The sequence below is a fragment of the Archocentrus centrarchus genome, chromosome 16 (assembly GCF_007364275.1).
Source record: "Archocentrus centrarchus isolate MPI-CPG fArcCen1 chromosome 16, fArcCen1, whole genome shotgun sequence".
NCBI lineage: Eukaryota > Metazoa > Chordata > Actinopteri > Cichliformes > Cichlidae > Archocentrus > Archocentrus centrarchus.
Window position 1 is genome coordinate 18,414,378 of NC_044361.1, and position 13,028 is coordinate 18,427,405.

Below are 13,028 nucleotides of genomic sequence, written 5' to 3' on the forward strand. Positions count from 1 at the left end.
AGTTTTATTCACTGCATTAGAGGACTGAAGCACGTTTATGTTGGGATTACCTGTTAATAATTTATCCAAAGGACCCCTAGAACCCTTTGTTACAGCTACAGAGACCTTAAACAGTCGTTAATCATTTTGTGAAAGCCTTCTGATACCTGAGTCTAAATAATTTATTTGGTTAAAAAATTGTCATCTAGAATCTCAAAATTTTGACATAGCATAGCAAATAGCCATTAGAAACTTGTTTTGGCCTCTAAAAAAATGTTAAAAATAAATAAATGCCAGGCAGAGCCGAATCAATATTTCTATCTCGAAATTTCGACTTAATTCTAAGTAAGTCGAAATTTTCCCTGTATCCCTTTATATTTTCGCTCCTCTTCCGCTTGTTTGATGCCACAGTTCGCGGTCCGAGTGATGACCTTCGTCATAGACGATCTTTGGCGCTCGGCGCTGTCACCGCGGTGCATTTTGGTCCGGACAGTCGGTACTCTTAAGTCCTCCTGGCAATTCGTTCCTGTCCTCATGCTAACTCGGAAAACCGTGTTTTCAGCCTGAAACACGGCCGCATATGTAGATTCAGGACACTTTGCAGGTAGCGGCAGGTCACCCGTGTGTGATACTCGTGTCTGCGTTTACTGTCACTACAAAAAACTCGATAATTGCTGTGAGTGAAGCATGGTCGTTATACTGTAGCGGCTACGATAATTAGCATAACAAACAGAGCTGCGCGACAAACTTGAAGAAAGTTATAAAAACCAGGTTTTAGTCGCAGAGACGAGGCAGCATGCGCATGACAGATACCCGTGTTTACTTCTAAATTACTGTAACCTGCGTGGGAGTGTTCGCTCTTGTTGTACCTGTGGATTGGGACTGTCTCAAACATCTGGAGGGCACTGAGGGACCGCTAATAAGAGGATTGTAAACACTCGGAGCTTGTCAGCTTTCTCTGCTTATGGAAGCTGAAACTTGCCTTAATTTCCACCCTCCATTCCCTGCTGCTGTATTTGTTTTATATAAGCTCTTACCTGGGGTGAACAGCAGCTCTCCAGCACCAGCATGGCAGTCTGTGTAAAGGCTGTGTGTTGCGTTGGTGTGGAAATGAAAATGCACAAGTTGTTGCTGGCCGGCTGTGCGAACTTTAATCCAAAGCGCCTTTTAAGCGCTGTCAGTCCCTTTTTTTCAAGACTTGGTGGAACAAGAGCTTTCAACCATTGTAGCAGACCTACAGACCTCTGCCCACCGGGACACACTGTGCCACTGGGAAATAGAAAACTGGGATTATTCAGCAGGAGCTACAGTGATGTCTGTTTGAATTCACTTGTCAGTCAAGCAGTGCCTTTATCAGGATGGCAGACCAGAAGATCTCAGTGTGCTGCGGTGAGAAAGGGGAGAAACTTACTGCAAAGAGGTGCAGCATGGCCTGGTAAGGACAAAAGATAATGTAGTTAGTTTGGTTCATACAGACCACAGTGTAAATGTTTTCCATGTAACCTGTAGTGTTTTTTACAGTCATGGAATAAAGAAAATAGTCTCTTTCAGTTCTGAGGTTTTATGTATAAGGACATGATAACAAATCTAGTATTTAGTGAGTATTTAAATTGAGGTAACTACAGCCTCAGATGAACTACAACACATGACATATTACACCATATTATTATTATTTAACAAAAATGAAACCAAAATGCAGAAGCAGAGTGAAAAACTAAGTACACCTTCTTCCATAGAAATTAGCAGCCAGCTTATGCTAATCAGATATAATTAATTAATCATCAGCAAGTGTGAGCAAGTTTTGTCAGTTTGCTGGTCTGGCACATCCAGATGTGTGTTAATACAATGCCAATGAAGAAAGACATCATCAGTGATCTTGGAGAATAAACTGTTGCTGCCCATCAGTCTGGAGAGGGTCATAAGGCCAATTCAAAAAAAGTTCATCGTTGTACAGTGAGAAAGATTATTCACAACTGAAATATTCAAGACAGCTGCCAATCTTCCCAGGAGTGGATGTTGCAGCAAATTCACCCCCAAGGTCAGACTGTGCTATGCTCAGAAAAACTGCAAAAAGCTACATCTCAGATTCTGCAGGCCTCAGTTACCATGTTAAATGTTAAAGTTCATGACAGCACAATTAGAAAAAAAAGAATAAGTATGGTTTGTTTGGTAGGATTGCCAGGAGAAAGCATCTTCTCTCTAAGAAGGACATGGCAGCATGCTTAGATTTGAAAAGTAGCATCTGAACAAATGACAAGCTTCTTCGGACAGATGAGACCAAAGTGGAGATGTTTGGCCATAATGTACAGCACCATGTTTGGAGAAAACCAAACACAGCACACCAGCACAAACACTTCATACCAACTGTCAGCACGGTGGTGGAGGGGTGATGATTTGGGCTTGTTTTGCTGTCACAGGACCTGGGCACCTTGCAGTCATTAAGTTGATCATGAATGCCAAAGTATTCTAGAGTCAAATGTGAAGCCGTCTGTCCAACAGCTAAAGCTTGGCTGAAATTGGGTCATGAAACAGGACAATGATCACAAGTATGCTAGAACAGAATGGCTGAAAGAGAAAAGAATCACAGTGTTGCGATGGCCCAGTCAGACCTCGACTTGATTGAAATGCTGTGGTGGGATCTTAACAGAGCTGTGAATAAACAAACCCCAATGAACTGAAGCAAGAGTGGGCCAGAATTCCTCCACAGCCATGTGAGAGACTGAAGCAGTCATAGAGGAAACTGTTACATCAAAAAAATATTTGCTAAAGGTGGTTCTACAAACTGTTGAATCATGAGATGTACTTAGTTTTTCCCAGAACTGCGCATAGAAAAGAAAAGCGCTCTTTTCCATTTGAGTGTATTTTAAGATTAGGTAGAGTAATGAAGCACCTCATGCTGCAGGTGATAATAATAAACTTTATAATTTTTGCCTTAAACTCTTTAGATGCAGTTGAGGAACAAGGTATTACATTTAGGCACTGTTCAGCTTTACATGTCAAATATTGTTTTAACTTGTTTTTTTTCTTTGAACAGTGTCCTTTATGTGCAGAAGACTCTCAGACATCCCTTCTTCCACTGTATCACCAACTTTTGTAGTGGTAAGAGATAAAACCAATTTAAGCAGTTATTAATTAGTAGTTACTAACATTATTTGTAAGTTGGATCTGCTGAGTGATAAGATACTTTTGAGAAACTGATACAGACGATTGAATTTTACAACTATTATCCCATATTTTCTACTGACATACATGTGATCACAACCCAGTTTTCAAACACATTGGGACTTTATGCAAAATGTGCATATAAAGGCACTGCGGTATTTTGCAAATCAAGCTAATTTTGAATGTTATGCCAGCAGTGTCTTTAAAAATATGCTGGAAGGGGGCTTGTTTACTTCTGTGTTGCATCACTTCTTTTAACAATACTCTGCAAGCATTGGGGGAAATAAAGAGACTAATTGCTGTAGTTGAAAAACCAAAATATTCTTCTGTTTTTCAAAGAGGTTTTTGGCTGTTCAGCAGTTTGAGGCTATTTTATTTATTTATTTTTGTATTTTTAGCTCAGCTGTTTTGAAGAAAAAGTCAAACTATGACACGGCCTTGGCATTGGCATCTGTTTCACCAAAACACTGGCCGTAACTCGAGAACCATAGATACATCTACTAAAAATCTCGGACGAGTTTGAATCTTGGCGACCTTGACCTCAAGCTAAGGGTCAGAGGTCAAGTTTTCTGAAAATCTTGTGAATGCAGTAACTCCAGAATGATCTTACCTAGGATGTTCATATTCACACCATAGATGCATACTGTTCAGGCTAGACCCACCAAACTTCACACACTTCTTCAATGATTTTATTATAACAGCACTTTGACCCACCCCTCCTCCCCCCTTACAAATCCAAAACAGCCAAACATTGGCACCCTCTCAGCGGTGCTCTTGTTTTGTTTCATAATACATCAGATGATTTCCTAACAATCTGAGAGCAAGTAAAGAATAAATCCAAAAACAGAATTTAAACCTAGGCTTAGTCTGCATACTACTTTGCAGCGATCAATGCCAGTAAGAAGTGATCCACTGCTGTAAAACTCAGGGTTAACCCTGAAGTTTCCCAGATAAGCTAAAGTTCTGCTTCGTAGTACAGGCATCTGTTGTCTTTGTATGAATTAAAGTACGTATTGTAAAGTATTTCTTCCTGTGCGTTTTTTTAATTCATTAATTTTTTTTATTACTCTGGTCATAAAGTAAGTTTTTCTGTAATTATTTACATTTTCCACAGTATGTCAGACTGTGTTGCACCACTTTGCTCTTGTACAATAATACTGAGTGAAAATGTGATTGCTTGGTATAATTAATCAGCTTCATGTTTTATTTCTGTGGCAGATGAAGTTTGACCAAGAGGGAAATGTGACCTCATTTGGTAAGTGTGAAGAAATTAACTTCATGTATCTTTATATGATGCTCTCTTCATAACTGAGACTGATGATTGTCTCTGGTATCTGGCACTGTGTCCACTTACTACAGGGTGCAGGTATCTTTTTTTTTTTTTTTTTTTTTTTAAACATATCCCTGTAGTACACTTCCTTAACCTTTCTGTGTAGAACTGGACATACAGCGTACTTTTGTTCATCATTGCTGTGTTTCTATGTTAGTTCCCCTGTGATTTGTTGTGTGACCATCTACAAATGGGTATCATTAGAATCAGTGACTCTGCTCTGTTTATTGTCCTACAACAAAAAATATTTTTGTTATAAAAGATGCTGAAAGCAGTAGATGCATTTGAACCTCTACTTTATTGCTTGGCCCAACTATATAGGTGTGTGTGTGTGTGTGCGCGCGCGTGCGTGTGCATGTGCGTGCACCTCTGTTCCTCTTATTTGTTTTTCCTCTTCAAGAAAAAAAGAAGACAGAGCTTTGCCAGGAGTTAAGCCTTCAAGCCAGAGACCTTCGCTTCCAGCACAGTACCAGCCTCACTGCCAGAAATAACTGCATTATTTTACGAATGGCGGTATGTTTTCTTTCTCTGTCACAGTCCACTTAAAGCAAAAATAAGGTCCTCTTCATTCTGTTTTTGAAAGGGAAACATGCTGTTGTCATAATTATAAGCCCAACAGTTTATTATTCCTTGTAAACAATTTTTTTAAAATCTATGAGCACCAATATACTATATATCAGCTGTGCAAAGCACTTTCATCACCTTAAGTGAGCAAAAGATTCAGAAAAATGGCTGCTCCACAAGCTATGATCTCTCGTCTTCCAGAGGGACAACTGGAGAAGGTGGAGAAGAAGCAGCAACCATCATGGTCCCTCACTTTATTGAATGAATCAGTTCCATCTCAGCACATTGCCTTTTGCCTCCACCGTTGTCACGGTGAGGTAGCCACACTTACTATCCCACCTGATTATGAATGAGAGGGCGAGTCAGGTCTAGAACCATAAGCTTTGTTTTGGGTAAAAATGAATCCTCAGGGGAAGAAATACACATTTTGTTCATTTATGATTTCTCATTGACAGTAATCAGCAGTGAGACAGCAAGTGAAGGAAAGAGATGTAAAGTTAAAATGTCACAATGTTCATTCTGTCAAGAGTTTGTGGAAGATAAGTAGAGGACACTCCCAAATCCCACTGCTGCTGCACAGCTGCTGTTTTTTGTTTTGTTTGTTTGTTTTTTGCCATACAGAAAGCAGTTTCCATGGTGCATCTGCAGGCTTCACCTGTCCAGTTCTCATAATAGCGCATATCCTGTTACCTCCACGCATTCTGTTAGATTAAAAATGTATTTTAACTATCAGTCTGTTTGTAATTAACTCAATATACAAAGCAAACTGAGCAGGTAAAAATTTGTTACGAATCATTTTTTTTGTCACATTGAAAAAACATGAGTGAATTTGTCTGTTATATGCTTTCCTTTAGGATAATATTGAATTATCTATTTTCTTAAAGTCTCATCAAGTCTTACTTTAAGTTTTCAGACACTCAAATGTTTCTTGTAGACTTGCGCTGTAAAATTATCTCTAATGTCACAGTCATTGCAAAGCCTCTGGGTGTGATGTGTACAGACCAGGGCCCAGTGTTGTTGTGGTTTGAGATGTCGCTCTTACTGGGACACTGTGCAGCTTCCACACTCACCTGTAGTGTCAGAGGAACTGTTTTTAGAATAATTTGATTTTATAGTACAAATAAGAAGCAAAACTGTTGTTTTGTAAGAGATTGAATTGGACATCATTTTTCTGATATGTGCAAATGGGGTTTCCTGTTTATGCTGCTCAGTGTGATGAGTCAAGCTGGCATGTTGCTGTGAACAGAGTCAGCTCTGTGGTAGGGGGATCAGTTGGCATGGAGATGGATAGAGGAAAGGACTGACTCACGTCTGGCTTCAGATGCAAAGACTTTCAGGAAATTCAGTCAAGGAGTCTTGAACAAAACAAGTTTTTAAATAAAATGTTCTCACAGTAGTATCATCCACTGTTTGGATCAGAGTATATGTTTGTTTCCATAAGCTCTAACCCGCCAGCCCCACCCTCTGTCTTCTCAGTCTTTGAAAGCCATCTTGACCCCAGAGTCCCTCATGGTGTTGGATTTTCGTGGTCTTGGACTGGACCGCTGGTTGGTTCTGGAGCTCGCCCCCCAGCTAACATCGCAGACGCACTCTTTACCCTTTGAGTTCAGAGCGCTGGAGGCCATCCTGCAGCACAAGGTGATACAGATCAGAGAAAACGGTGCACTTGTGTATTTAAATATGTTTAACTTACAAAAAGCCTGACTGAAAGTCAAGGACACACGCCTGAAGCTTTGTAGTGTCTGTGTCAACAGGTAAACACTCTACAAGCCTGGCTGAACGATGTTGAACCAGTCATATTGGATACACTGGAATCTCTCTTAGACCCTAAAATCCTTTCTGCTGATAGAAGTAAACTACATATACTTCTGCAGAATAGCAAGAGGTAGAACACGCAAGCATGTTACTGTTTTTCAAAAAGTAATTAATTTATATGGCATGCCTCAATTTTGTTGTTTTTTTTTCTTTTCTTCTCTCATGTCTGTGACAGTTTATCAGAGTTGGAGACGGACATAAAAATGTTTAAGGACTCCATGCTGAAGATCTTGGATGAGGATGAGACTGTTGAAGAATTCTGTCTCACAAAGTGGACAGACCCAAGAGTTTTGTATGTTACACATGCACTCAGACACATGAACGTGAATGCTGAATGCAATATCTTAAAAACAGCTGGAAAGTGGCAGTCAGTGGTGAAGCATATTTAAAAAGAGAGACAAAACTTTGTTTGACAAGACTCTCCCAAAGGATCAAAGTCTGTTTCCCCTCTAAGAGTGTTTTCACACATTTTCAGATAATACTTTATATGGTTTCAGGTCAGCCCTTTCCAGTGTGCGTGTATATTTTCAAAAGACATTAACTGTGCCATTCTGCCCTAAATGTGAGGCTCAGCTGAATTTTCATTGATTAATTTTTATTTTATTGTCTGTATAACCTGTCTGCCTTTTAGTGAAGAGAGCAGTTTAGGTCTTGACCATGCTGAGGAGATGGAGCTTTTATTGGAGAATTATTATATGCAGGTATTTGTGCTTTAAATTCCTAAATGTGAACATTTAACATTACCAGCAAATACTGTAATTATGAGAAACTGTTGGTAAAGACTGCATATTCTGGGATACAGATATTGACATATTTGCATAGGCTGTAATCCACTGACCCCTCTGAAGCTGGAAGATTTTCACACTGGTGATTTTCATCGAGTCTGACTGCTGCTTCATATGTTTTTTTTTTGTTTTGTTTTGTTTTGGTTTATGTTCATGTAAGCATTTATACCCATGTACACTTTTGTTGTGGTGATTAACCAGTTCCTTTACCTCTATTTAGTTTAATATCCAAAGCACTGAAATGCTTTATGTGCCATCTGTAGCACACGTGATGGAGTCAGTGAAGTGCTGGTTGTGGTTGGTTGTTGTTATGACTGTGAAATACTTCACACAGGCCGAAGAACTGGGGAACAGAGCAAGAGAGCTGAAAGGACTGATAGACGACTCTGAGAGTGTAATCTTCATCAATTTGGACAGGTGGGTACACTGACTAGACACTATTCATACATACACACACACACAAAATCTCTCTCTCTCTCTCTCTCTCTCTCTCTCTCTATATATATATATATATATATATATATATATTATATCTATATATATATATATATATATATCTATATATATATACTATATATATATATCTATATATATATATATCTATATATCTATATATCTATATATCTATATCTATATATATATATATTCTATTATATATATCTATAACTATATATATTATATAATATATTAATATATAAGACTATATAATATATATATATATATCTAATATATCTATATAATATATATAATCTAATCTATATATATCTATATATATATATAGAATATAATATCTATAATCTCTATATATATATATATATATATATATATATATCTATATAATATATATAATATATATACTCTATCTATATATATATATATATATATATAATATATATCTCTATATATATATATATAATATATATATATATATATCTCTATCTATATATATATATATATATATATATATCTCTATCTATATATATATATATATATATATATATATATATCTCTATCTATAAATATATAATATATATATATATATATATATATCTATATATATATATATATAGATATATATATAATATATAATATATATATATATATATATATATATATATATATATAATATATATATATATATATATATATATGAGAGAGAGAGAGATATAGATATATATATGTATATATATATAGATTGGGCCCATGCCGTGTACAATCATACACACCTACATACACATCTGCTGATAATAAACTGATCCATGATTTCTAAATAGAATTTACTTCAGAGACTTATCTTCCCTGGGACCCAGTTATAGTCCTAATTAACAATTTGTTGTGAGATGTTCTGCTACCATTTTTTTTGAACATCTTGTTGCATAAACTCCAAATGTAAACATTATATTTTTGAAGACCATAACATTTCTCAGTCTCTCAATTAATATATTGTCTTCTCAGTGCTAACAATTAAATATAGCTATTTGGAATTATTTGTGAATCATCTTTGAAAAGGAAAATTCAGTCATTCTGTGCATGTGAGAACTGTTTCCTTGTTTCGTGTGATTTATTACAGCACTTTGTGTTTTATTCTAGCCACCGTAACGTGATGATGCGACTGAATCTGCAGTTGACCATGGGGTCCTTCTCCCTTACCTTATTTGGTCTGATAGGCGTGGCATTTGGAATGAATCTGACGACAGTTTTTGAAGATGTGAGAGAGCTTCTGATAAATAATTTAGTAGTTGCAGTTAATGTTTATAGTAATTTTATGCACTGACTTGCCTGCATTTGTCTCCAGGACCCTCGTGCTTTCTGGCTGGTAACGGGCTTCATGTTCTTGGGCAGCGGGCTGATATGGAGGCGACTTTTATCATTTCTAGGACGGCATCTAGAGACTTCAGTACCCCCACGAGTAATCCAAACACATACACAGACACTTCAGTGGGACTTTTCTGTTTTTCTTTACATTCCATATAATAGTGTATTCCTGTAAAGTCCAGTCTACACATGCTATGCACACCTCTCCCTGAACTGCTCCAGAGAAATGCATCCTTAAAGATAATTTCTTCTCTGTGCTGCAGATCCCTCCAGTTTGGAAGAGAAATATGAGACCATCAGACATCAAGGCTGGGGTCAGATGAAGTTCTACCACTCCACAGACTCTGCAGCGCTCTTGGTCCTCCTTAACTAAAGACTTCAACTACAAAAATGTTTTAATTTTTAATACACCTCATTATTTTACTCTCCCATAGCCCAGAGCAGAGGTGGAGATTACACTCACATCTCTGGAGACTATAGTGCAGTGATTCTCAAACTGTGGGGCGGGCTCCACTAGTATGACATAAACAACCACATAACAAATATGAAGTTGAAACTACAGTGAATTATTTAATTTTTTTATTTTAGAAAATAAAACTAGAGTATGCTGCTGTGGGTGTTGTGCACCTTGCATGAAGATTTTAAGAACCCCCGCTCTAGTGTGTATGTGTCAGTGTTTCCCCTCGATTGACAACCTGTCATTTTTTTGTTTATACAGATAAAACTTGAGTTTTATCTGTATAAGGTACTGCTCTTAGCTCTGCAAATTACAGTGCCTGGAGCAGCAGGTCAAAGCCAGTCCTGTGGTTGTTGTGGGTGCAGCTGTGACATAATCAAGGGAGCTGCTAGTGCTCTGGCCAGGACTAGCCTCCCTGCTATTAGCAGGTTTCATTGCACTTAAAGTAATGAGCAAAGTGTTGTTGTCAACTCCAGTGATGTTTTCAGCTGTCTGCTCTGTTGCAAACCTTCATATATGTGGATAAAACAAGTCAGGTCATATAGTAATCATTTGCTCATGCAGTTGTGCTTTCCTTCATTTCACAGATGCAGAAATATGTTAAAGAGAAAAAAAAATCATTTTTATATTACTGCAAAATTGATAAACTTGTGACCTTTTTTTTTAAAAGACTAAATCCATCTATGCTCTGACTTCTGCCTTTATTAAACAATGTGCAGCTTTGTGGCATCAGCTGTCTAATTATCAGATGATAATCTGGTGTTAATATCAACATGGGTGACAGCACAGGAACTATATTTAGGCAAACTTATGAAAATGCCAACACACTTGCTAAACAAAATGTCATTAATTTTCTTATAAATGCAGAGCTTAGTGTGTGACTGAAGCTGTTACAGATTTTATCAAAGAGAGGCTCTATCATTTACAAATTTTATCAAGTATTACAAAAATAACTCTCTTTATAAAGGGGTTGATGAAAGGCTTGGTACATCTGCGAGATGTCAGTATAAGCGACAGACCAGGCCTTACATTAGTGGTACCCAGTTGTGACACTGAACAACAAAAATGACTTATCAAAATGGAAAATCCATGCAAATGCATCTAAATAACTGTAAGCACAAACATCATACTTTCTTTAAAGCCAGAGTGCATACAGTGACAGATTTTCAGATTCCTGATGAGCAGTGTTTGGAATGAGGTGTTGTTATTATGGACTTTCTGGATACTAACGTCATTGTTGTGGCTGGAATATGTTCTTTATTATTATTTATGTTAATTGAGGCACCTCACTAGTAGTGAAAATAGCTTTATGACTGCCTAAATGGATTAAAAGTGATTTCTGTTTGTCTGTTATGGTAGACTTCACATTTTGTAAATATGAGTTCATCTGAGAGTAAAATGTTGGACAAAAATAGCCACCTAAACCAAACATAGCCTTTCTCCACTAGAGGGAGGCATTAAACATAATTTAACAGTCCTTCAGTGAAATCAATATGAGATAATGTTTTTATTGAAATCTATGCATTTAGAAAGTATTTAAGATTTATATGCTAGTTTTTAAAAGTATTGTGAATGAAAGAAACCTTTTACAGCAAAAAACTATTTCTGTCATGTCACCCCATGGCACTAACAATGATCATGGGTGGTATGACAGGGCTGAGTGACGCAGACAGGATTTTAGTCAGAACTGCAGAAGTGGAGTCATACTTGGTGCTGTCAGGTGATGAGGTGGAGAAGGGCCAGATATTGGAGCAAGAAGGCGAAAGCTCAGAGGAGGGCAAACCAGCTTTAGAGGAGCCTGAGGAGGGGCAAAATGGCAACACCTGAAGTCCATTATGGATGAGAAGTAAGCTGTGTAAGTTCGGGCTCTGAAATTCTGATATCAGCATGTAAACAAGATACAGAAAGTCATTTAGGACACAAAAAAGGGCAAAATTCACTCCACTATCACTGAAGTTGTGTTCTGATTCAGTTTATATATTAAAATGGAGTGTGAAGAAGTGCATGCTTATCAAATCCTACCCCTTCTCCATAATTTCTCAGTTTAACATTTCTTCAGCTTCCGTATTGATATAAACTTCATGAACAACAGACATATTTCTAATTACACACAATATATACACTGTAAAATACAAATTCTCATATTATGGTTTCCCAACTCAAGAATTCACTGAAATTCATACATCATCTTCATCTTTGTATCTCATGAAGATCAGATCTTAATACCTCTTTTTCAAATGCTCTATGTTTGGATATTGCTTCAACTCAACACTCAAAGTTTTCCAGTTTCACTCCACACACATTCATAGGTTTGAAGTTGCAAAAAAAAAAAGAAAAAACTTTTAAATTATAACTTTCTTCCCTCTCAAAAAAAATAAAATAAAAAATGCTTTGGATATTTCCTGGTAGTTGGTTATTTTTTTTGCTCCGAATAAAAATTGTGCTGTGTTGAATTTCACTAGAATGATGCACTGTGAATGATGCAAACTTTTTTCCCCCGAAGCATAAAAAGTGTATGCAATGTACTTTTATAGTTATTGCCCCAGACCTCTCCACAATAGCTTCATTAAGTTGAACCCAATGAACAGTAGAGCATATAGAGTGGTGTACAATCTAATGTCTGTTTTGCCTCGTTAAGTACTGCTGTGTTTCTCAATACTTTAGAATTAATATATTTAACATACGTTTTCCAATCAAGTCTCTATTATTACCCAGAGAAATCTGTTTTCATTGACTCTTTGATATTTGGTTTCTCCACTGGCATACAGGACACCGGCCTGTGAAGGGAATCTTTCCGTGGTCTCAGCAGATTGAAGCAGCTTGTTGCATTCTGTTTAACCTTCCAGAGGGCTTTATTCTTTGTCCCCTTATCACAGGCATCAAGATCATTTCTTACTTTAATGGACTGCCTAATCTTGAAGAATCTGTCTCTACTTATTGAATTAACTATAACTAGGACCCAATAAATTCAGGTCCTGTTTTATCTCATTCGTACTGTGAGCACAGATGCTGTATGCTGAAGAATGTTGTCATTTTTTAATGCTACCTACAGAGATGAGCACCTCCCTCTGATTTGCGTGCACTGACATTTTTTTTTTCCAAAACCTGGGTGTCTGTTTAC

The 13,028-nt window shown here is 37.1% G+C and overlaps 1 protein-coding gene across 1 annotated transcript; it reads left to right on the top strand.

Annotated features, from left to right (window-relative positions):
• The first annotated feature begins 442 nt into the window (after nt 1-442).
• On the top strand, nt 443-12,255 carry mrs2 (magnesium transporter MRS2). The gene is made up of 12 exons (XM_030750120.1): nt 443-1,414; nt 3,014-3,078; nt 4,360-4,396; nt 4,872-4,984; nt 6,512-6,673; nt 6,790-6,920; nt 7,026-7,142; nt 7,482-7,551; nt 7,970-8,052; nt 9,226-9,343; nt 9,431-9,544; nt 9,714-12,255. The coding sequence occupies exons 1-12, from the start codon at nt 1,048-1,050 to the stop codon at nt 9,771-9,773; spliced, it is 1,437 nt and encodes a 478-aa protein (XP_030605980.1). The 5' UTR covers nt 443-1,047; the 3' UTR covers nt 9,774-12,255.
• Nucleotides 12,256-13,028: the final 773 nt, after the last annotated feature.